The 25,332-nt window shown below is 43.6% G+C and overlaps 2 protein-coding genes and 1 long non-coding RNA gene across 5 annotated transcripts in view; 1 reads left to right on the forward strand and 2 right to left on the reverse strand.

The window, feature by feature from the left end:
* The window catches only part of IMPACT (impact RWD domain protein), a 35,864-nt gene extending 34,750 nt beyond the window's left edge, over positions 1-1,114 (reverse strand). For all 3 annotated transcript variants that reach the window (XM_075584937.1, XM_075584941.1, XM_075584935.1), the window contains exon 1: positions 826-1,114. In XM_075584937.1, coding sequence (XP_075441052.1) covers positions 826-861 — 36 coding nt within the window. In that variant the 5' untranslated portion in view covers positions 862-1,114. The remainder of the gene's footprint in view (positions 1-825) is intronic.
* Positions 1,115-1,658: 544 nt separating this feature from the next.
* LOC142486373 (uncharacterized) lies at positions 1,659-13,296 on the reverse strand. Its single transcript, XR_012798943.1, has 3 exons — positions 13,205-13,296; positions 12,684-12,792; positions 1,659-1,763 (listed from the first exon to the last, which is right to left on the reverse strand). It is a non-coding gene; the product is annotated as an uncharacterized LOC142486373 (long non-coding RNA).
* A 28-nt stretch (positions 13,297-13,324) lies between these two features.
* The window catches only part of OSBPL1A (oxysterol binding protein like 1A), a 188,666-nt gene continuing 176,658 nt past the window's right edge, over positions 13,325-25,332 (forward strand). Inside the window, exon 1 of the mRNA XM_075584951.1 lies at positions 13,325-13,434. The gene's annotated coding sequence lies outside the window, so the exon portion shown is untranslated. The remainder of the gene's footprint in view (positions 13,435-25,332) is intronic.

The raw sequence follows: 25,332 nt of genomic DNA on the forward strand, positions 1-25,332 counted from the left end.
TTCTAACAAAGGTAATTGGACTGTATCTTTGATCATTGTTAATAAAAGTGCAAATTTTTATTATAACAACTCTCACCCCCACCCTTCATTTTCATCATGATCACCCAGACTTCAGGAAATAAAAATATCACTTGTGAGCACATTCACATGTCTCAGACAGGTCTGAAACCCTACTTTTCCCGTTTCCCCATTATCTCCTAGCACAGCGGTGCACAAACTGGGGGGCTCGACCCCCAGAGGGGGGGGGGGGCGCGAGACTGAGTGCGGGGGTGCGGGGTTTAGAGGCCCCGCGTGCTTCCCGAAGGCACTTAAATTAAGTGCCGGGGGAGCTGCAGGGCCTCTGTAAACCTTACTTACCTTGGCTCCGACGGCTTCTCACATGCGTCGCCATGGCAACGCAACATCAAATGATGCCGCGAGGTCATGTGACGTCACATAGCTATGGCAACGTGACGTCATGACGCCGGGGCCGACACAGGGGTGAGGGGGGGCACGGAGGTAAGGGGACCGCCGGCAGGGGGGCGCAGGGAAAAAAGTTTGCGCCCCGTCCTAGCATACAATGCTGCCCCTCCAGCAAGGGATTGTGGGTAATGACATACAAATGAGCACAGACTTCAGTAATATCTACCCCCACCACACTTTAATAACATAGTTTCCATTAAAAAGTCTGATCCATCCTCTCAGAGGGGACTTCATTAACTTTAATTGGGTTATCCTGGGAAACACCAGAAGTGAGATTGCCTTGTGGCACTCAAATGGTTAACAGGCTTGAGTGCTTCACTTTGCGACATTACAGAAACCAAGAAGGCATTTTCCTGCACTCACTTGCTTCTGCAGGTTTTCCTCTTCTGTGTCAGCCATGTGTTGCTGTGTGCACCAGTTCCTGTGAGCTGGCTCAGCCCTGTTCTGACCTCACGAGCAGGCAGGGACACCACACGCCAGCCAGCGAGACTGTGTGCCAGGTGTAAGGAATACAAGGCAGGCAGCTAATCTCCCTCTACAGTCTGTACAGAGTATAGTAAATACAAAATACCACTGCTAAGCAAATTTATGTCTCCGGTCCATAAACCAGCCTCCCACCATAATCACTCATCATACAATGCTTCCAGTTCAGTAAGGGCTTCTGGGTAATGAAGTCTGTACAGGGAAATCCCTGATCACATTCTAAAAGGAAATACATGTAGTTGTGTGCAGCATGCCTAGGGGGCAGCACTAGTTACATGAAGTTGTAAGGTTGAGCTATTTTGTGTCTGTGCAAAGACAGTGCTTACTAAACCAGAGCAGAACTGGCTGCACTCTATCAGCACCACAGGCTGAGAGACACCACAAAGCCCTACATCCCTGTGTGTAACGGTTACCCATGTACGGTGTAAACATTATACTGTACCCTCCTACCCCCTGGTATTCATACTTTGGCAATACTGAAATGTGTTTCTTTCATGCCAATAAAGCTGATTGTATTTGATTTGCTTATTACTTTTGCTGTAAAGGAGGATAATCTTACATACATATTAACTAAGGACAGGTTAACCATGAATGATCCAGGACAGGCTTTGTGATCTAACAAAGTTACTAGAAGACCTGTAATAATAATACAAAATTAGTTCTGAATTATTTATTTACAAAATAATTTACCAGGAAAAATTACTTACCTCTCATTTTCAAGCATGTCCTGGGCACAAAATAAATGATCAGTGTTCACCTGGTTGATAGATGTGCAATTCTCTTTGGATCCCTCTGCCTGTATGTATTACTTTCAAGATCTTAAGACAAAATAGGGTGATTTCTTGGAATCTGCATAAGATTTTGAGTGTTATTTTTTAATCTGACTACAAGACTGCAACAAAAAACTCCCACCAGGTTCCCAGCGCTACTCTCAGTAATTAAACACGTGTATGTCAGTGTGTGAACATAGGTCAAACTACAAAACTAAAGCAGCAGAGGTATAGGAATTGTATTGCTATGTGTGATGCTAAAGACTTTGATAAATAGCTCCCCTTAAAGCAGGGGTGCGCAAACTTCTTGAGCTGTGCCCCCCTGCCCGGGAGCCTTGGCATTCGCGCCCCCCCCCCCTCTCCAATGACTCAGCGTCAAATGACATCGCGGGTCATGTGACATTACATCACGTGACCCTGCCGCGTAATTTAATTTAAATGCCGTGGGGAAGAGCGCGGGGCCTCTGTAACCGCCTGTGCCCCCCTAGAAATTCTCCCACCCACTGGGGGGTGCACCCCCCAGTTTGCGAACCGCTGCCTTAAAGCATCAATCCTCCCTTTTTTTTTTTTTTTTTTTTTACAGAATGCAATTGTGGGTACTTCGAAGCTGGAACCTGCTATTTTTAGCTCTGTGGACCACATACTCTCCCAGCCGAAACAGATAACTTTTTAGTTAGTGCTGTTTCTGCACCTATTCAGGAAATCAAAATGGCCACCAGATTACTTCAGTCCAGTGGGCCAATAGGAAGCCGCAACATCATCAGGGGAAATGACATTGCAACTTCCGATTGGACGACAATGGTGGTCATCTTTGAATTAACAGGATGAATACCAATAATTAAAATGGTAATTATGTTGGTAACCAAGAGGGTCCCCAGAACTAAAAATAACACCGGTACAGCTCATGAGGTCCCCCCCTCCCTAATTATAAAAATATAATCTAGCATTAAAAAGTGTCTGTAGTCAAGTCAATGAGAGCAGCTCAAGCTAGAAATAAAACTTTGCCTCCCAAAAATTGTAGCCAGCTCATAAATTTTTAACGTTTGCCCATTCCTGTATGAAAGGTGATTTCACTGTGGATTCACATGCAACATCATTTGAGTGTGTAAAGCCCCTAAAGTGAAAGAAAGAAAGAAACATTTTACAGAGAAGCTAAGAAGCAATAATATGCATCATGTGTTTTCTGCAAAACACTGTAGGGGCACTAATCTTTGCCACGATTCATTTTTGTATTGGTCCATGCTAATAAAGGACACTGCTGAAGACGTCCGAAGTCGCCATGGACCTGGAAATCGGGGGTAAAGATAAGCACAGGCTAAGTTATAGGCATAGGATGGATGGAAAATTTGTGGTGGGTTTACTTGCCCCAGGTCACTTTATATTGTAAAACCTGCACAGGTATTCCTACTGCAGCAAACTTTTCATTCCATTCCCCCCATAACTTTTCCAGATTTTTTATATTACTTTGAATATTCATTCAATTTCCTTCACGGTTTCCTTGTTCATTCCATTTCCTAAGTTCATTCATTTTTGTTTATTGTGTTTAGTATGTCCAGCATTTCACAGCTAACCTGAATTACAAAATAAGGAATCACATCAAGGCTTAATGTTGTATCTGTCAAAAAGCTAAAATGTATACAATTTGTATTTGTTTAAAATAAAAACAAATTCTGAGACTCCGACGGGAATGTTAGGGATCGACATCGACAAGCTTTCAAAATAAATGGTTATGGACCTTTGAGGTATTTAGTTTATCGTGAAATAAGATATCGTGACAAATAGTTTTATTTCATATAATTCAGTATTTTGTCTGTGTGGAATTTACAAGCCTTATTTTCCATCGCAGAATCCCATAGCAGTTGTGGCAAACACATTTCAATGACATGTTCTCAGTTTAATCTATTCAATATTACTGTAGTACTCATGTACTCATGGGAGCTAGAACTAGGGATGTGGAGGGTGGAGGGAGGGCTGCTTTGCTTTATACATTATGGTAAGTTACATATGTTACTAATTCTGTATGAACAACACCCAAAAAATAGTTCCTGCACTTCTGGTAGTGATCGATAAATAGTAAGGCAGAGACCCAGCATGGGGCCGTCAGCACCATAAGGAGGCGAGACCTCCCCCCCCCCCCCCAGCACCATAAGGAGGCGAGACCTCCCCCCCCCCCCCCCCCCTCTTTATGCAGCGGAAAGTGAACAAAGACAAGGGGAAGGGCCGTTGGGTCCAGCAGGGTAAGGGTGAGGGCACAAGTAGCCCAAGGTGCCCCTCCCCCGTGGACAGGTGTTAGAGGGCAGAGGTTAAGGGGTTAAAAGGAGAAGGGGCAGCAAAGCAGAGAATGCTAGGAGAAAATTCAGAAGCTTGGAAGTCTGCTTTGCTGTCCCTATCTTCACCCACTTATCTTAACTGCTAGATGATGAATCCTTTCTGCTCTGCTCTCCTGACATCAATCTCTCTGCTTCCACCCTTGCCCGGGTCGAACATGGCAAGGAAAGCCGGGGAACCAGAGTCTCAGCCAAAACCTAGGCTGGCACGCCAGACTGCCGCGACATCAAAGATGTCCTCCACAGATCTCCAGTGCAGAAGCCCTGAGTCACTCCTTTTTGCCTCACTTTCCGGGGCCCTATGCCACCAGATGGAAGACTTCATCTGCTTCAGGAGCTTGGCATGGGCATCCATATGGCCCGCAAGCCTGGGAAACTGGAACTTCAGACGTGCGCATCCAATATCGCCCACTGCTCTCTGAGGCCCCGCTCATCACTCTCCAGAGCATGCTAATTCCTCAGCCCACACCATTAGTGCCCCCCAGTTGGCCAGCAACCTGTTTTCCCCCCTTTCATCCCCTGCCTTTTGTCCCATCCAGGAACCCACCGCAGGAGCCCACCCACCACAATGCAGCAGCAGCAGCAGGAAGAAAGCGTCCAGGACAACACAACACGCGAAGGGGTAGGCTGTTCAAGCAAACAGCTAGGCCCCTCATCTGCAGGACCAGATGAGCATGTTACACAGGTTTCAATTGTATGTGGTGACGGATCCCAGGAGAGTAGTGCGATCGAAAGGACTGTCAGAGGCTGTGAGTATATCCGATAGCGAAGGCACCCCACTTTTCAATTCAAACTAGCAAACACAAGGTAGTACAGGGACAAGCAGCGAAAAAACAAGGCACCCCCCCCCCCAAAAGAGCGTTATCACAGCATGCGCCGGGAACGATGCCTTCACCACCAGCTCTGTAGATAGCAAAAGAAGAAAAAAAAACAACAATAGAAAGAGATATATTTGAGATGTCCAAAGAGGTCATGGCAGATAAGGAACGGTTAAAGGCAGCAGGCCAGCATGATGTATTTGGCACGAAACAATGTTAATTGGCTTCGAGTTTTGAAGTGAAGCTTCTTAGCTGGCGCTGGCACTGGCACCTACAAAAATCTCATAGGGAAAAAAAGTCTGTATGGGGTCGAAAATTATAACGGAAGTGAGGGACTGCGCATGTGCACAATCGTCCTGCAGAAGTGACCAGCGATACTTGCGCATGTGCACAAGTGATGATCAGTGTAAGCACATGAGCATTGCTGTGAATTTCAGAAGTAGAAGCGGCCGTCGGCAGCGTATGCACAGAAGCACCAGTCGAAGCGGCCATGCCTGCACGCATCCGTAGAAGTGGCCATGGCCGGGCGCATGCGCAGAAGCGTCGGTCACCGTGCACAGCAGTGGCCGGCACCACTCACGCATGCGCAGCAGCCATCTCTCCTCACGCATGCGCAGACACGGGAAACAACCTGTGTGCAGAGGCAGCCAGCACCACCTGCGCATACACAGAAGCGACTAGAGCCACCTGCACATGCGCAGAAACAGGCATGCAGATAGTACAACATTTCTGCCTCCTTCGTCAGGTAGCCTACTATTTTAGCCCAAATATCTTGGCATTCACAGAACTGTGCGCACGTTGAGCAGATTGGGGCTTCTATTAAAATCAAGCAGAGTGCTACTACTTTTAACTGGCACATCATGCAAAGCTTATCTGACTTTCATTTCAAGGTATGTCTTGCATTTCTTTCTGGGGAACAGGAGTGCAGGTGATGAGCTTTGGTTAGTCAACAGAACTCGCTACTCCTTGGTATTTGCTACACCCAACTGGAACTGCTAGTATAGGAGGACATTCTTCCTGCAATTACTGAACACTTCCTTATAAAATTTACATTTGCAGTTGTGAAGGAAAAAAGGGGGGAAAGTTTGCGCCAAAAAAAGAATTTGTCCTACTGTTCAATATGTGGTTCCAGTCCTTTCCACAGAGTGATTTCGCTGCCTGAGTCTTTCAGAGGTTATTCACCAACCTCTGTGTGGATTTGAATAGAATAAAGGGTGGAATGTCCTCGGGCGCGTCACTCTGCTTGCGGCTCCACGGCGTGTATTATATGCAAGGCAAAGGAGAGAGATAAGGGCCACAGTGAAAAAAGACAGCTCAAAGTTTTGCACACTTTTTCAACAGGGTGGAGGGAAGGGGGGGGGGTTTGGGAGGGGTGAGAGATGAAGACAAGGGATGGCTGTTATTAATTCAAACTTGTTGACTGGGGACACACTCACATTAAAAACTCTCAAAACTTGAATTGATGTCTCCTCCTCTTCTTGTACTTGGTGTCTTCAACAGATGTCTTCTCTTCTATGTGCAGGTGGATGGATTGAGGCCGAGGAAATGCCTCCTAAGATATGATGTATGCTATTTAAAAGCATTTAGATACGCAATACATCTCGCCTCCAGTGTCTTGGTGCAGTTTTTCCTTCCCTCTTCTCGGCGTGCGTCTCACTCCTGCGTTCCAGCAGGGCGGATGTGACGTCAGTGAGACTTTGGGGGTTCCGGTTTGGCGGGCTGGCTGTGAATCACCTTCACTCTACGTGTTTCTTCCCTTAGGATTTCTTCAGGGAAGAAACACGTAGAGTGAAGGTGATTCACAGCCAGCCCGCCAAACCGGAACCCCCAAAGTCTCACTGACGTCACATCCGCCCTGCTGGAACGCAGGAGTGAGACGCACGCCGAGAAGAGGGAAGGAAAAACTGCACCAAGACACTGGAGGCGAGATGCATTGCGTATCTAAATGCTTTTAAATAGCATACATCATATCTTAGGAGGCATTTCCTCGGCCTCAATCCATCCACCTGCACATAGAAGAGAAGACATCTGTTGAAGACACCAAGTACAAGAAGAGGAGGAGACATCAATTCAAGTTTTGAGAGTTTTTAATGTGAGTGTGTCCCCTGTCAACAAGTTTGAATTAATAACAGCCATCCCTTGTCTTCATCTCTCACCCCTCCCAAACCCCCCCCCCTTCCCTCCACCCTGTTGAAAAAGTGTGCAAAACTTTGAGCTGTCTTTTTTCACTGTGGCCCTTCTCTCTCTCCTTTGCCTTGCATATAATACACGCCGTGGAGCCGCAAGCAGAGTGACGCGCCCGAGGACATTCCACCCTTTATTCTACATTTGCAGTTGCACTGTTTCTCTAAGGTGTAAAAAGTATATAAGAATAGAACAAGCCAAATAAGAGTAGAAATCACAGAAAAATCCTATCCTTTTGATATAGTTCTAAAAAAAATGTGTTTCAACCGAAGCTATGTACAGAGAAAAGTGAGTTACGTCATGGAATCCCATTCCCACATAAAAATACAGGATGTGTGGCGAGCACGCGCGTTCTAAGTGAAACCTTTGTGTTTTGTCACTGAAATTTTAATTATACTCTTAAAAGTCTTTAATTCAATCCAAAACATCTCAATCAAAATACAATTTCACTGCTAAAAGGCAAAGAAGTTTCACTTAAAATGCGCGTGCTCGGCACACCTTTTTTGGGGGGTATTTGGGAGCTGCTTGCTAGCATAGCACTAGGTCCATTAATGAAATATATGGAGCTAGTATACAGCAAATCTTATGCATACTGGGGCACAGTGTGACATGAGTATGACAAGCAATTCAGGCATAAGATGCAAAGGATCACGATTTTAAAAATTTGAGTTGACTAATGGTTGCGTCTAGTTAAGCCAAAAAAGGTCAATCCCTTTGAGAAAGGGCTGGGTGGCCAGCCAGAGAACCAACCACAGGGAAAATGTAAGTCAGACAAATGCCGGACTTACAATGAGCTGCGTCACACATGCCCAGGACATACTTGAAAACGAGAGGTAACTCTCAATGTATTACTTCCTGGTAAAATATTTTATAAATAAATAATAAATAAACATGCACTGCGTCACGCACTAGCATGCATGCATCAATTGCAAGGGACGTTACCCAGCAATTAAAAAAAAAAAAAAAAAAATCCATGGGCAGGGCACAACAGCACTAACAAAGGCCCCAACACTGATCAGGCTAAGCAGGCTAGTCCCATGTCTACAAGCTTACCCCGATGCAGAAAGGCAGCTTTCTTAGAAGAGGGGTTTAAGATAAGGTTCAGAATCTCGGTCCGCGGCAAAGTACAGGAAAAAGACGTCATTTGAAATCAGCACCGACGCACGCACACATGGTACATTAAAAAGATAGAAAAAGAAGTGACAATAAGGCGCATGGCAGGCCCCTTTTTTAGCCCCCCCACCTGCCTGATCTGATAGTTTATCCAATAAGTGTAGTAATGTACCCAAGAAGGATCCAGGAAAATTCAGGCTCATACAGCACCTTCCCAACCCAAATGTTAGCTCAGTGAATGACGCAATTGATCAGGGGATATACAGCATCCAATATCAATCATTCAACACAGCCATTATAATAAAACAAAAAGGTGACAGCCATATGGGGTAAGGTGCACGGGGTAGACCAGCTAGTCCGTTTTATCCTAGCTAAAAAAGAAGCAGGGGCTATCTGCTCCAAGGCACGCTCCATGCTGGCAGGGATAGCCTTTTTTCTAAAAAAGATATCACGAAAGATTGTGTTATCAGGCGCGTTTTTCTATCAGGCTTGCATAGAAAGGTTACAAATGGTAGTAACAATTAATAAAGCGGTGACCTCATTTTATTCCACTACAACTGTGCTTTGCCTCTATTATTTAGGTGGGTCTAATTCAAAAGATCGGAACCTACGTCTTTCAGAAAGGCAGGGACCCAGCATGGGATCATCACCGTCATAAGGGCTGTGAGCGATACCCGAGACAAAGGATGTGAATTCAAGCGGCCCATCCCCCTTTATGCAGCAGGAAGTTAAAAAAGGGAGGTGGAGGGCTGTCTGGGCCTCCCGGGTCTATGGAGAGGGGGGGGGGGGGGGGGAAGGCAGAGGTAGCCCAAGTTGCCAGCCTCCTGTGGCCAGGTGTCAGGGCTTAAGAGGTTAAAATGAGATGGGACAGCAAAGCAGAGAAGAATTCAAGCCCACCCCCAATTTTCTGTGTAATGTCCAATAATTATTTTGCGTTTTATTAATACAGGTTGCATCGTCACAGCATCAGCAGAATAGCCACGCCAGCTAAAATATGGATGCTGGGAAATGCTTAAATGGAGGTGCTGATTGTACGCTTGGTCCGAAAAAGTGATTTGACAGGTGGGAGGTACCAACTGCGTAGTCAGGGCAGTGTGCCTTAAATCAGAGGTGGAAAAGCTGGGTTACAGCTGTGCGGTTGGGCCTAAGCAGCCTGTAACGGTTGCTCGCCACAAACAAGACTGGACCGCGACGCTGAGGTGGGGATATATATATAAACACTGACCTGAAGCCGAGAAGCCACATCCGGAAGCGGGACTCGTAGTCGTGGTTAGCCGGGTCATGGTAGGAGAGGTACGGATCATAGAGAGTCTTAAGCCTTTTTGGTGGATTGGAGAGAGCAGAGTAGTCGATGATAAGCTGTGGTCAAGGACCAAAGAAAGCAGAATAATCGAGGATAAGCGAGGCAAGGCAGAGTGCTTGTGACCAGCACCCGTCCCAAAGGATTATGCTCAGCCAATTTCCTGGTGGAAGAGGCTGAGCATAAATAGCAATACAGGCGAATCAGAGAGAGAAGCCGAGAGAGAAGCTGGAACCAGTCAGGCGACTGGAGCTTGACGGTGGCGGAGCCTGCGTTTGATCCTCACACAGCCACAGGGGGCGACCATGTTTGGTGAAGCATTCCCGGGTTTGGGAGGGAGGTCAGCTAAAAGATGGCTGGAGATTTCCTTCCCCCCTCCCTTCCCATACACTATTTCCGGAGCACAAAGGTGCTGCTATTGATGTGTTTTTCTATCTGGCTGGAATGCATTTTTGGGGTTACAAATGGTTGTAAGAAAAACAAAAAGAAGGCTAATGATCGACTCAATCTCCGAACTAGTAGACCAAAGTGATAAATTAATAGTAGTGTTAACTGGTGGGTGCACACTGTGAACTGGGGTAATAGACAGAAAAACAAAAATTGAAACCACAAGAGGTGCTCTCAAAAGAATTCACTTTGTTGCACACCACCCAAATAAAACATAACCTTTAATAAAGAGGGGATTACATAAAACATATATCACTGTAATAGTGTATGAACGGTGATTAAAAAATATAAAGCATGAGAACGGCGTAGCTAGCAAAGCTACTTCATTTAAACTGGCTGAAATTATGCGAGAATAAAAAGCAATAAGATAAATGGATGGTAGTTGAATACTACCTTCACATAAGAGATAAAGTGGTATAATGACTTATATTAATAGTTAGATATATAGTATAATATAATATAGGTCGCATGGCATCCTATTATGATGAACATGAATGTAATCATATATATAAAGGGGCTACTCACTGAGGAAAATGCAATTATTAATGCATAAAATGAGGTAGAAAACCATATATAATATTAAACTGGTGAGCCCTCTTAGATGATATATATTAATAGTAGGGTCAGGAGCTATAGTGTTATAGGAGCAGCACTATACTGATAGCAATCATAGCTCAGTATCAAATCATTGAGTAGCTGCTACTAGACTATACAGCTCAACCCCGTTATAGCGCGATCCGCTACAACGCGGATTTGCTTATAACAAGGTCTGAGCGTGACTCCTGTTTTTTGGGGGGCAAACTCCCATACAAACACATACACACGTGTATGTATACACATACAAATAATTATGTATGCATACACATGATTATACATGAGTGTATGTATATATGTACATATATACATAGCGCTAAGGAGGGTGGGAGTTGCTCAGCCTAATGTAGTTCACTTACTAGAAGGGTGCTAAGGGATTAAGCATAGCAATACACAAACAAGAACAGAAACCCTATAGTAAGCACTCTACCTCTACTTATTTTAATTACATTTATTGATAATTATTGTGATGAAAAGAACTCAAAAGAATAAAGTTAAAACCTATGAGACGCATGTGGCTAAGGGACTCCTCATTGTGGCTATGTATCAGCCTAAATAATGTGAAAGGTTCAAAACACTTACAGCAAAAATAAAGCTGAATGCATAACACTCACAGAGTTATATATTATTCTATGCCCTATGTAATAGAGCTTAGAACAAATCAAGTGTCAGACATGTAGTCTAGCATTTAACAGATGATACTATGTATATCCAGAACCATACCCAAGTAAGATTCAAGTCTCACACTGTATTTGTGTGTGAGCTATACGCTGGGACAATTGTGCACATTTGTTGCAGATATATAGTCATGGACCATAAAATAGAAGTCCATGTAGACCCCCTTTTTTAGCAGTGTAAATACACAAACCTCTTAGGTTTTGGAGCTGAGTACAGTGAATAGCATCACTCCGTAGAGGAGGAGGGGGGGGGGGGGGTAAAATACACCCACTTAGTTCAGAATACTGCACCTGGATAATTATGCTAGAAATACTGACTGACACTAGTGGCTGCCTCCTGGGGCCCACAACATAGCTGGCTGACACTGACACACACACACACACACACACCTCCCCCTGCTACCCCCCCCTCCCCTCACAGACTCTCTGCGGGTAAGTGCTGTGGGGTTGCTGCTGCGACGCCGGGCTCAGAGAGAGCTGGGAGAGTTATCCCAGCTCTCCCCCTCTGGCGAACGCAGTCACTGATCGCAGCGGCCATGTTTTTTAATTGCGGTCCCGGTTATAACGCGGTCAGATTGGGTGGACCCCGAGGACCATGTTATAACGAAGAGGGAGTGGGAGAGACTGGTGGGGGGTAGGAGGGAGTGAGCAAGACTGGAGGAGGGAGACGGAGTGAGAAGAGACTGGTGGTGGGGGAGTGAGAGACTGGTGGGGGCAGGGAGAGTGAGAAGACACAGGTGGGGAAAGGGGAGTGAGAGGAGACTGGTGGGGACAGGAGAGATGAGAGAGACTGGTGGGGGCAGAGGGAACCAGAAGAGACTGGTTGGGGGAGTGAGAAGAGAGTGGAGGGGGGGTGAGAAGAGAGTGGTGGGGCGGGGGAGAGTGAAAGAAACTGGTAGGTGATTGGGAGGAGAGACTGGTGGGGGGAGTGAGAGACTGTTGGGGGTAGGGGGAGTTAAACTGGTTGGGGGTGAGGGGGAGTGAGAGACACTGGGGAGGGGGAGGGGGAGGGGGAGGGGGAGGAGAGATTTGGAGAGGGGGGGGGACGACTTGTGGGGCTACTGCCTTGGTGATACTTGCCCAGGGGTGCTAAAATCCCTAGTTTCTCTTTTGGTTGTAACAATTAATAAAGCTGTGTTCTAATTTTATTCCGCTACAGTTGTGTTTTTTCTCTATTATGTAGGAGGGTCTAATTTGAGAGATTGGATACTAAACCTTTATGTACCACATAGGTGCATCCATGCCCATCAAAACTATGTAAGAACAAATACAGCTGCTGACTACAGGAATGATCAGACATCTCCCAAGCAAATTAACTCGAATACAAAGTAGATGGCAATCAAAACATGACAACTTACATTTCAATATAACAGATCGCTGTACATGTGTTTTACATCTGTGAAGATGTGCACATGCTCACTATGTTTTATTTGAACTGCTGAACTTGCATAGGAGTTCATGTTATGCAAGTTTATTATATGCCTTTGAAATGATTGTTCTGTGCTTACCGTTTTTCGCATATGCACAGTGCACACCATCCATTTATATGTCTGCAAACACGTCCTAGATAGACCTTAGTGAAGCAATACATTCAGACGCTCCCTCTGGTTTTGATACCTGCTCTGGTGTTAAAAAAAGCAATGACACAGATGTTTTTTAGAATAACAAAGTATCTATTTACCCTGCAGGCGGTTGTATAGCCTCCTCCCTTTCCAATGATTTGTTCCAAGATTATTAGGATTTAGAGTGCCAGTTAGGGTTAGGCTGGCATATTACAGTTAGGGTTAGGCTGGCATATTACAGTTAGGGTTAGGCTGGCATATTACAGTTAGGGTTAGGCTGGGGTATAAGAATATTTAGATTTGTAGCTCTTCGGTAGCAGGGACTCCTTTTCCTAAATGTTACTTTTATGTCTGAAGCACTTCTCCCCTTTGTGTGTTATTTATACTATCTATATGATTGCCACGTGTATTACTGCTGTGAAGCGCCATGTACATTAATAGCGCGCTATAAATAAAGACATACATACATAACAGTTAGGGTTAGGTTGTGACATTACAGTTATGATGAAAACCCAGATAACATAACACCACATGGAACCTCCTCCTCCCCCGGCTCCCATTGGCGAGGGAAGCAGGAAGTATGCACATGTGTGAGGAGGTGGAGCTGTCCCATCTCACACACTCTCCTCCCCCAGCAGATAGCCTGGGCTTGTGGATTTTAGTTAGTTAGACAAAGCATCGGGAGCTTCACTCTCCGGTAAGTAGGCAGCATGTTCTCGGCACTTCCTACACAGAGTTGATCACTCACCCTCCTGACCAAAGGAGCAGCTGAGGTAAAACAGCAGGTCTCCAGATATCTCCTCTCAATCAGCCTGGCAGTATCAGCACTAATAACCCGCCTTTGTGCTGTGGGCATCAGCATCAGCTTTCCCGCTAACCCCTTGGCAGCGGCGCAAAGAGCTGCCCTGCCCGCGGTACAGGGAGGGGAGCGGGGACGCATGGCAGCTGTGCCTGTTATAGCATTGCTCACGCGTGACACGGAGCCGGTGGGTTTACCGCAGAGATGTAACACACTTGCATCATGTGCCATGTGGCTAATCCCATGTTTACATCACAGTATTACTATTGCACATCATGCAGTAACTTCACCTTGTTGATTTGTGCAGAACAAGAATACCTTTGTGTTGTGGGCTGTGCACTTTGTAGTGTAATACTGTACCTAATGAAACGCCGTGTGTCTGTTACCGGCCCCAGTGCTGTGCCATATATTGCAAGCCCCATTTGGTCTTGCTCCATTTGTAAAATGGTTAAAGTGATAGCAGAGTTCCGGGGCAGTGTCAGCTGGAGGTAAGAGGCTGCAGCAGATCATGTGGTTGTCAGATGGCGCTGTGTGGTGGGGTCTATGTGAGTGCTCATGAGTTTAGGCTTTCTTGAATTTGTAGATACGACTTTAGTTGTCCTTGGTTGGTCTGTGTTCTTCTTGGCTGTTGGGTTCACTGGTGGTTGAGTGTAATCATTTTATATGTCTGAGTTTAAACCCAGTTGAGGTAAGTGGGTCTCAGGACTGATGCTTGATCTTACCTGCAGTGTCTTCCCCCTGCCCAACCTGTGAATAACTCTCAATGTATGTGACTAGGCTAATCATGCAACAGGCAATCCTCAGGATTACATCATTTGCATAGATGTCAACCCATTTACTGCTCTGAAATAGCCAACTATTTTTTATTTTATTTTTTCCCCAACATTGGTTAATAACCGTTAGTGCTTCAAAGGCACGAGACACTTGCAAGGAAAACACAATGCAAATACAGATGCATGCAATGGTTTGCTATTCCAAATGTAAGTGTTTTATTTTGTATTTGTCTTGGAGTGGAAAGAGAAGCTTCATTCTTGTAGGTTAATGCAAAGTCAAAGAGAATACAAAGCTGAAATTGTGATAGTGTGTGTGTGTGTGTGTGTGTGTGTGTGTGTGTGTGTGTGTGTGTGTGTGTGTGTGTGTGTGTGTGTGTATTTACACATATATTTATTTAGTGGTCAATGATGGGAACAAAGGGTACCATTACATTTTTGTACTTTTTCACAACCTGTGTACCCAAATAAAAGCAGCTTATTTTTTATTTATTTTTTCATTTTTTTGCAAGCCTCTCCTTATTTTTTTCAGCATGAATATTGTTTACATCATTCTAGAATAGTCCCAAAAAACTTTTTGGTGATGCAACATTAATGTCAAAATTGTTTTTAGCACAAAGCTGATTCATAAATAACCTCAATACTTAAAATAATGTTTTAAACTACATCAACGAAACAAGTGTTTTTTGATGTGCAGAAGTTTTATAATATTTTTTTTTTTTTAAATCTGGCTGTTGCTTTTTGGAATGTAAGAAGCTTATCTAAAATTCTCAGATTTTGTGCAGATTATTAGCCAAAGAGGGTTAGAAAACTCAAAATGATCTTGGAAAAGGAAAAAATTATTGCCTCAGATTCTTACTTTGATAGAGCACATCTCATTACAATATACAGGATTGTCAACCTGTCTGTCATAAGGTTTTGATGCATTTCCTATATTATTATTTTTTATTCTCTGACTGTTGTACCAATGTAGCCACATTCACGGCAGTCTTGCTAAAATCTCCATGATGACCAGGAGTGTGTATTACAGAATATGAGCTACATGCAGCTCCTCCTGTGTTCTCTGGTATCTGTCTGTATCCTATGGTGATAGCAGCCACATTGCTATTCAATCACCTTAAAACTAGCCCTGTACCCCCAGACCCTCAAGGACCCTTTCATACCCTTCCTGAAGCGTCATGTTAAACAAATCTAAACCAATCTCCGATAACTGTACCCCGCCGAGACAAAATAATCCGCTATTTTCTTTATCAAACTTGAGGTGATTTATCAACCAACCGCCTATCTGCAACATAAACAAACTGCCTTATTAATTTTCTTTCTTATACGCTCAACCGCCCCAGCTCTACAAGCCCCCTTTTGCGCCTTCCTGTGAAGTCTGACCACACCATTCGTACAGCACCCCAATGAGCTTGAATCTCAGAAATAATTTTTTATCAACCTAACTAAATATAAAGATCTTACCAACCTGACGTAATAACCAAATCTGCCTCAAACCACGCCCGCCCCACCAGAAAACGTTTCTCTGATTTTCACTCAAACTCCATTCTTCCTGTATGGTCAAACTGCTGCGCGTTTCTCTGCCCAAAGAACGAAAGCATCACCGGGCGCACAAAACCTAACATATCAAACAGAATCAACCTACCACCCCATAACTCATCACTGGCCTAACATAACTCTAGACCGGTTAGAATCCCAATGCCCAAACCTTTTGGCTAACATCCACTACAAAGCAAGCCCGCGCTGCCTTGGTTGCCACCCTATACGGAAGGTGGGATGCCGAAATGGTATCCTCTATGCTCAACTTTTTGAGGCATTTATCAACTAATTTTGTCATGTTTTTTGTAAAAAAATTTTTTATTCTTTTAAATGTTTAAGTCATTGATTAGGTATGTATATCATTATTGTACTAGCCCTGTTTTAGATGCTCATACATTTATTTCTTTATCCATGTTAGCAGTTTTTGTATTAGGACATTGTTCATGGTTTTAATTGTATCATATATGTGCTTTATTTCTTCTATTTAGATACAGGCTATTTGTTAGCAGACATTATTTACCTTAATGGGTTAATCCCATTTGTTAATGATTCCTGATCCATGTCCTCACGGGGGTGCCTGATCCCGGCTCCTGATTCCTGAGCTGGGGGTGGTGTTACTGGTACTACAGTATTTATCAGCTGTTGTATGTAATGCACCTTTACTCGTTGACAAAGCACCCGTGTTTGGTGCAAAACGCATCTGAGGATTCGTTGTCCTTTTTTACATAGCATTGTCCGATTAAACAATATTTTATTTAGTCCAGTCTAGCTGCTTTCATTTGACGTGTGACACAGGACATTTAAGCCGCTATTATGATGTGTGTGTGTGTGTGTGTGTGTGTGTGTGTGTGTGTGTATGTATAAAGAAAAAGAAAACAGGCGCACACCTAGTGCATTAACGTAATAACAAGTGTTTATAGAACATTAAAATCAACAAATGCCCACTCACAAAAATACTGATTAAAATAGCAGATATGAGATTAGCTCTCATGTGCCAGAAGAGCCGTCCGATCAGGGTAATGGCGTCCGCTCGCGTCTCTCATCCATGCAGTCAGATACCGGAAGTGACGTCTCTCCAATTCGGCGCTTCTGCACAGGAAGTCCCTCCGGAAACCAGCAATAGCCACACCAGGTTCTCTGTGCCAATAATCCAACACGGGGGAGCAGGAACCAAAATTCTAGCACCAGCAGTAACAGAAGGACATGGGCACGTGACGGCTTCTCACAAACCATGCCCTATGCGTTTCGTCATCACGCGTTTACAGTTGCTTTATGCTTTACTGTGGAGGATTTTAGTCACTTTTTTTACCCACCATAACCTTAATAGTGGATATATATATATATATACATACATACACACACACACACACACACACACACACACACACACACACACACACACACACACACACACACACACACACACACACACACACACACACACACACACACACACACACACACACACACACACACACACACACACACACACACACACACACACACACACACACACTGAGTTAAGTTATGGTGAGTAAAAAAAGTGACAAAAACCCTCCACAGGAAAGCAAATATGCAAATATAGCTGTATGCTCATCTGCATGTCTTAGGCAGGTCTGCAACCCCGCCTTTCCCCATTATCACCCAGCATACAGCACTTCCACTGCAGCAAGGGATTCTGGGAAATGACATGCAAATGAGCACACAGTGTCACTTTTTGCCTCAATAACCATTTTTAACATGGTTCCCTATAGGCTTAAGCTTGCTGCATGGTCACAGCTTCGAGCACAGCCAGGGTTAAGGTGCATACCCAGAAAACCACCATAACTTAACTCAGTATTATGGTTTGGCCTATCCCATAAGCCTCTCTTGCATTCCCAGTAAAATCAACCCCACACTGATGAGACCCATCAAGGTCGAAACAGCTGTCTGTGGGTGGTTTTCTGGGTATGCACCTTAACCCTGGCTGTGCTCGAAGCTGTGACCATGCAGCAAGCTTAAGCCTATAGGGAACCATGTTAAAAATGGTTATTGAGGCAAAAAGTGACACTGTGTGCTCATTTGCATGTCATTTCCCAGAATCCCTTGCTGCAGTGGAAGTGCTGTATGCTGGGTGATAATGGGGAAAGGCGGGGTTGCAGACCTGCCTAAGACATGCAGATGAGCATACAGCTATATTTGCATATTTGCTTTCCTGTGGAGGGTTTTTGTCACTTTTTTTACTCACCATAACTTAACTCAGTATTATGGTTTGGCCTATCCCATAAGCCTCTCTTGCATTCCCAGTAAAATCAACCCCACACTGATGAGACCCATCAAAGTCGAAACAGCTGTCTGTGGGTGGTTTTCTGGGTATGCACCTTAACCCTGGCTGTGCTCGAAGCTATACACATATACACATATACACATATACACATATAGAGGTATCAGTACCGTGTTAGCCGAGCTTCAATAATCAAAAAAAAATAGATGATACCGTTCTGTGGCTAACGAAATGCTTTTATTTGTGCGAGCTTTCGAGATACACTGATCTCTTCTTCCGGCGATGTTACAATGAATGAAGCAAAAGGTAAACTTAAAAACAGTGTCTCTTGGAATGTTATCTGTGCTGTTCCTTCCCCCGGTGTGGATGTGTTTTATGGCTGGAGGTGTTAAATGGTTACTGAAAGCAAGTGAAGAAAGAGTGTGTATGTGTATCAGTGTGAATAAAAATGAATGGAGAGCCCACAGTATATACAGTGCTTTACACAAGGTGTGTGGAGTGGGACTGGGTATAAATGGTGTGGGTGGGTAGGGACCACTAAGTATCCACACACACTTTTAGTTGTGCTACTAACTCTCACATTTCCACACCCACCCACACCATTTATATCCAGTCCCACTACACACACATTGTGTAAAGCACTGTATATACTGTGGACTCTCCATTCATTTTTATTCACACTGATACACATACACACTCTTTCTTCAATTGCTTTCAGTAACCTTTTGACACCTCTATTTATAAAACACATCCACACCGGGGGAAGGAACAGCACAGATAACATTCCAAGAGACACTGTTTTTAAGTTTACCTTTTGCTTCATTCATTGTAACATCGCCGGAAGAAGAGATCAGTGTATCTCGAAAGCTCGCACAAATAAAAGCATTTCGTTAGCCACAGAACGGTATCATCTATTTATTTTTTATTTTTTTGATTATATATATATATATATATATATACACACACACACACACACACACACACACACACACACACACACACACACACACCCCACATTAACATACGCAATGGGACCGGAGCATGTATGTAAAGTGAAAATGTACTTAAAGTGAAGCACTACCTTTTTCCCACTTATCGATGCCTGTACTGTACTGCAATAGTCATATACAGGCATAACTGATGTAAATAACGCATGTGTAACAGGCTCTATAGTCTCCCCGCTTGCGCACAGCTTCGGTACAGGTAGGGAGCCGGTATTGCTGTTCAGGACATGCTGACAGGCGCATGCGTGAGCTGCTGTTTGCCTATTGAGCGAGATGTACTTACTCGCGAGTGTACTTAAAGTGAGTGTACTTAAACCGGGGTATGCCTGTGTGTGTGTATATATATATATATATATATATATATATATATATATATATATATATATATATATATATATATATATATATATATATATATATATATATATATATATATATATATATATATATATATATATATATATATATATATAATCTATATCGCTGAAAGTGTACTCGGCGCTTCACAAAGAATACAGTACAAGGAATTATAATGCTATAAGTGCAGCAAAGTCAGACAATAGGAGAGAAAATCCCTGCCCCATAGAGCTTACAATCTAAGAGGTATTTTGGGAGATTTACAGAGAGCACAGGTGAGCGAATAATCCCAACTAGTCCTGCCGGAGCTGCTACCAGCACCCCCTACAGAGGTAACTATCACAGGAAGCAGAGGTTCCCGGAGCTGAAATCACTGCAAGGCCCCCTACTTCAAACCTATTATTTTTTTAAACAAGAAATGTGGTTTATGCTGCCTTTTTAAGCTAATTTTCTCCAATGTCCTGGATTGTGAAGTTGAGCTAATGAGCAGCATCATGTGTGTGCTTAGGAAGACCTAACGGCTATAAATCCCCCTTCTTATTGACTGTGACTGTATTCTTTGACGAAACAACTGTCATTTCCTATACTTTCTCTTTACGGGCACATTTCCCCTTTATTTTCCTGTGGCTATTTTGACTTGTTCATAGTTCAGAAACTTGTTCCTTATATTTTTAAGAGCAGCACATGTTTCTATTTCAAAAGACTGGGTTTTGCAGAAATGTACTGCATCAAGACGTTTTGAAAGTGGCCAAATTTGAAGCTATGAATCTTGGTTCCTAAATGGTATCACTAACTACTGCAAGTATACGTTTCTACAGGACCAATCCAGCTATTAGAGTTTTGAACAAGAAGTATATAAGTACCAATAAAAAAAAGAGGTTTGTAAAGAAGTTGTTTAAAAAACAACAAAAAAAAAACACTTTTTTGCCAGTTACTTCATGACAGATAACCTTTTTCAAAATCTTCTAAATTCTAAAACGTAGTTTTCTTAAAGTTAGGGTCTGTTTTTTGTTTTGTTTATGAGCTTGGGCTGAACTGGAGCGTTTGATATAAAGAATGAATAAATGTGAGAAAAAAAATGTTTTCAGCTTCACTGCTAGTTTAAACACCTGCGGCTGCCGTCAGTCTGGATTCACAAAAAGGTTTATTAAATGCTCGTGTTCTGAGATCTGAAACGTGAGCATTGTGTTCTCGTGTGTTTTTGTTTGGAGTTTCTGAAAGATCAACTAAAAGTATCAATCTTTTTAGACCTTTTGGATTTCTTGAGTTGACTTTGTGTTTTTTTTTTTTTTTTAATCAAGATTTAAGGCTATTCGGCCCAAATCCACAGAAGCGTTTTGGCTTTATTCCCATTCAAATGAAAGTCGTATTAATTTAGCACTCCTCTCTTGTGATTCTAGGCCTTGGTGAGCAGCCCCACTCACTGGTTTTGTTGCTGGGGTGAGAACTTGATGCTGCTTTTAATTAAGCTTTCTGAGATGAAGCAGCTGTAAAATAAAGTGTATTATAGACCTTCTCCAAAGTCTAAATCACTGGTCTAAAATTGGTAATTTTCTTATTTGAAATTCTCTAACCTGGAATAATACTTTTAACGTGCAATTGACAACATGAATTGCATCAAATTAAATTCTCGGCCATATAGTACTTTTTTACCTGTTTTAAAAAGGTGTTATTTTTTATTGTACAAAATGTTTTAGGGTTTATGAGGGTTTACAAAGCTCCAAGCTTTTGGAAGCAGCTGAAGGACATGCACACTTTTGCGGTTTGTGCTATGCAACTGCAAACACTACAGCATCATGCTAATTAATTCAGCCACCTCTCTGCTTTGGACTACTGTTACGCTGCTCTCCCCTATTTGCCTGCATCTTTGCCTCTACCCCTAGCACTTTTACCTCTAAAGGCCTCTTCCTGATTTCCAATTCTCTACTGACATCACCCTCATTCTACAGTAATTTGCTTCCCCTCCTGGAAAAAAACACTGCAACTCCATTTCCTCCCTTCTCCCTCTCCTTACTAATACGCCTACTTTCTGATGACATATCCCCTAATCCTAGCCTTAACCACATACCAATACTTTCAGGTCCCCCAGCCTACCCCAAAGTCTTCTCGCCACACATTCTCAATTTTACTCCTCCCTTCCCCTGTGCTTTATGGAATCCACTATCCATCTGCAACAAATTTACTGTAATCCATGAAATTCATTTCCAACACGCTCAACCGTCTACCATTTACAGAAACCTGGCTTGCCGCCTCCCCTGCTGCACTCTCCTGTGGTGGTCTCTCCCCTAGTCACACTCCCAGACCAGGGAATAGACAGGGCGGAGGAGTTGACATACTACTTTCCCCACGCTGCACATTTCGGTCATACCCCCTTTCCTCTTCTCATTCTCATCCTTCGAAGTCCACACTGCCCGTCTCTTTTCTCCCCTTTTTCTCCATGTTGTTATCAATCGCCCACCTGCACATACATCTCAATTTCTTGACAACTTTGCCGCCTGACTCTCTTCTGACACACCTACTGTCCATCCTTGGTGACTTTAACATATCTTTTGATAATCCCAATACCACTTCAGCTGCCCATCTTATCTCTTCAACCTCCTCCTATGGTATCTCCCAGTGGACCACCTCTCCTCCACTGCAATGGAAACTCCCTTGACCTGGTTTTCTCCTGCTTCTGCTCTCTAACTCCTAACACAGAGGTGTGCAAACTTTTTTTTTTTGTGCCCCCTGCCTGCTCTTCTACATTCCTCCCTCCCGCACCCCCTCCCCCCCTCCCTTTTACCTTTTCTCCGGCACTTTCTGATGTTGTGACGTCGTGTCACCAGAAGCCGCCCCGAAAACTTAGAGGCCTTGTACGCTCCCTTGGCATGTAATTTTCAATGTTGTGGGGAATAGAGCAGGGGTACACCCCCCCCCCCTCCCTGTCCCGACCTTCCAACCTCTTTATATGACACTACACTGTTATCAGCCTTGGATAAGATCTCTCCTGTAACCACACATCACCCCTAAAAGCCACAACCATAGCGCACACACTTTGCCCACTACCTCCAAAGAACTCATGTACTGCTGATCGTTATTGGAGGAAATCCCACTCTAAAGCAGACTTGTTCCACTATAAATTCATACTCGTCCTATAACGCTGTCCCTTGCCACGCAAACCTATTTTTCACTCCTACAAACTATCCTCTAACCCTCAACTCTTCCTATTTGCCAGCTTTAACTCCCTTCTCTGCCTAACAACACCTGCCCCCCAACTCCCCTCTACCTTTACGGCCCAAGACCTTGCCGCCTATTTCAGACCAGATTCAGTCAATTAGACTGACATCTCTTCATGTCCAGTTCCATACACATCTACCACCCCTCACAGACCTAAATCCACCCTCGGCTCATTTTCCCCTGTGACTGAGGACGAGGTCTCTGCTCTCCATTATCTCGCAGTTCAACCTGCCCCTTGAACCTATTCCCTCTCAACTCCCCCACTCCCTCTCTGGCACCCTAAGTCCCACCCTAACTCGCATTTTTAACACCTTTCTCACATCCGACACATTCCCATCTTTCAAACATGCACTCCTCACGCCCATTCTAAGTAAACTTTCTCTTGAAAAAAGCCTTCCTCTCTAACTAGAGCCATATGCAACTGCATGACTCTCTCCTCCAACTTGCTGCTTGACTCTTTGCAATCTGGTTTCTGTTCTCTACACTCAACTGAGACAGCACTAACAAAAGTGGCTAATGATCGGCTCACATTTGAAGCCCAAGGGTCACTTCTCCTTACGAATTCTCCTGGATCTCTCTGCTGTCTTCAACACTCACCCCCTTCTCCTAAACACTCTACTCCATTGGCCCCTGTGACGCAGTTCTCTCCTGGTTCACGTCCTAACTACCCAACTGTTCCTTCAGTGTTTCCTTCTCTGGTGTCTCGTCTCTGTTCGGGGTCTCAGAAGGCTTTGTCTTTGGCCCTCTGCTCTTCTTACTCTACGCCTTCTCTCGGTGAACTAATACAATTTTTCTATCTTGATTGATACCCAAATCTACCTCTCCTCCCATGACCTCATTTCCTCTCCCCCCCCTTTCTCCTGTCCGATGTCACTAACTGTCTTTGCAATCTCCTTGATGTCCCACCATTAACTGAAACTTAAATGTCCAAAACAGAACTAATACTCCATTCCTGCCACCCCCTCTTTCCCCTGCTACCCTTACACCCAAACTCTCCCTCACTATCAATAATACTACAATCCTTATCAACACCACGCCCGTCATCTAGGTATCATCTTTGACTCTGATCTTTCCTTCATTCCTCACATTCAGTCCATCACGAAGTCATGCTATCTCTACCTCTGAAATATCACCAGGATATGACCTTTTATCACTCATGATGCAACTCTTGTTCTGCTTTGACTACTGCAGCCATCTACTTGGCATTCTCCTTGTTTGCCTATCCCAACTCCAATCCATCCTAAATGCTGCTACCAGACTCGTCTACCTCACTTGTTGCTCCACTTCTGCTGCCCCACTACTCAAATCCTTACTCTGGCTTCCCATATCCTCTAAAATCAAATTTAAAACCCTAGCTCTGACTTACAATGCTCTCAACGACGCTGCCTTCCCCTTGCATCTCAGTCCTCCTCCCCAAATATATACCCAAATGCCCCCTACGTTCTGTTCACAACATCTGCCTCATCACTGCCTCTCACTTCTGCATACAAGACTCCTCCCGTGCTGCACTGTCTGGAATTCCCTACCACACACCGCCATCTCATTACCTCTTTGTATCTGTGCATGTTTGTCCTTATTTGTATGTAACTCTTTATGTACAGGCAGTCCTCGTTTTACAACGCTTCGTTTTACGTTTAACGAATGGCTTATCTAACGCTATGCAATGCATACCTATGTTCATTTTTACAACGCCAAAACGGCTTATCCAACGCTCTTACGACGCTTTGCAAGGTTGTTTGTGTAAAATATATATATATTATACTATATAATATATTATATTTTTATGATTGATATATATATATATATCAATCAATCAATCATACAGTATATGCACTATATAATTTATGTGTATGCTGCGTATCTTATTGTCTGCGTAAAATATTTTGTGTATTTTAGCATTAAAAATGCCTTCAGGAATGGAACCTTTCATTTAAACAGTGTTCCTATGGGAAAACGTGTTTCACTTTACAACGTTTCGCTATCCAGCGCCATTTTGATTAACGCATTGTGTCGGATAACCGAGGACTGCCTGTAATTACCAAATATCTGTACCCCCATTGTACTACACTGTGGAATATATTTGCGCTTAACAAATAAACAATATGTAATTTACCTGTTTAAAATAGCTGCTTGTGTTTGTCAACTGGGCTGCTGTGTTCAACAGCCAATTCCATTAATTTTACACTTGAGGCAGAACGCTTGTATTTCATGTGTATCAAAGGGGGCAGACAGCACCCCCTATATATAAAATGAGTCTCTAAGAGAGAGAGGTAATGGTGCTGGGGAGACAGGGAATCCCCACCAATTCCCATATAAGAATGAAGTGAACCATAAAAAGTCACACAGGCAAGATGCAATAGAGGTCAAAAGTAATATAGTTTCAATTAAGGACAAACATATCAAACTACACAATCAGAATAACCAAACATAGTACAAAAAAAGCACAAAAACAAGGGAAAAGACAAAAATTGAGAACATTTTTCCTTTTTTGTCTCTTCCCTTGTTTTTGTTCTCTTTTGTACTGTTGGGTTATTCTGATTTGGTGTATTTTGATATTTGTGCCCTTATTAAAGATATTACTTTTGACCACTTTTGCATCATGTTTGAGTGCGGGGTAGACATTTTTTCTTGCGGGGGGTTCACTTGT

The sequence above is a fragment of the Ascaphus truei genome, chromosome 2, assembly GCF_040206685.1.
Source record: "Ascaphus truei isolate aAscTru1 chromosome 2, aAscTru1.hap1, whole genome shotgun sequence".
Classification (NCBI taxonomy): Eukaryota; Metazoa; Chordata; class Amphibia; order Anura; family Ascaphidae; genus Ascaphus; species Ascaphus truei.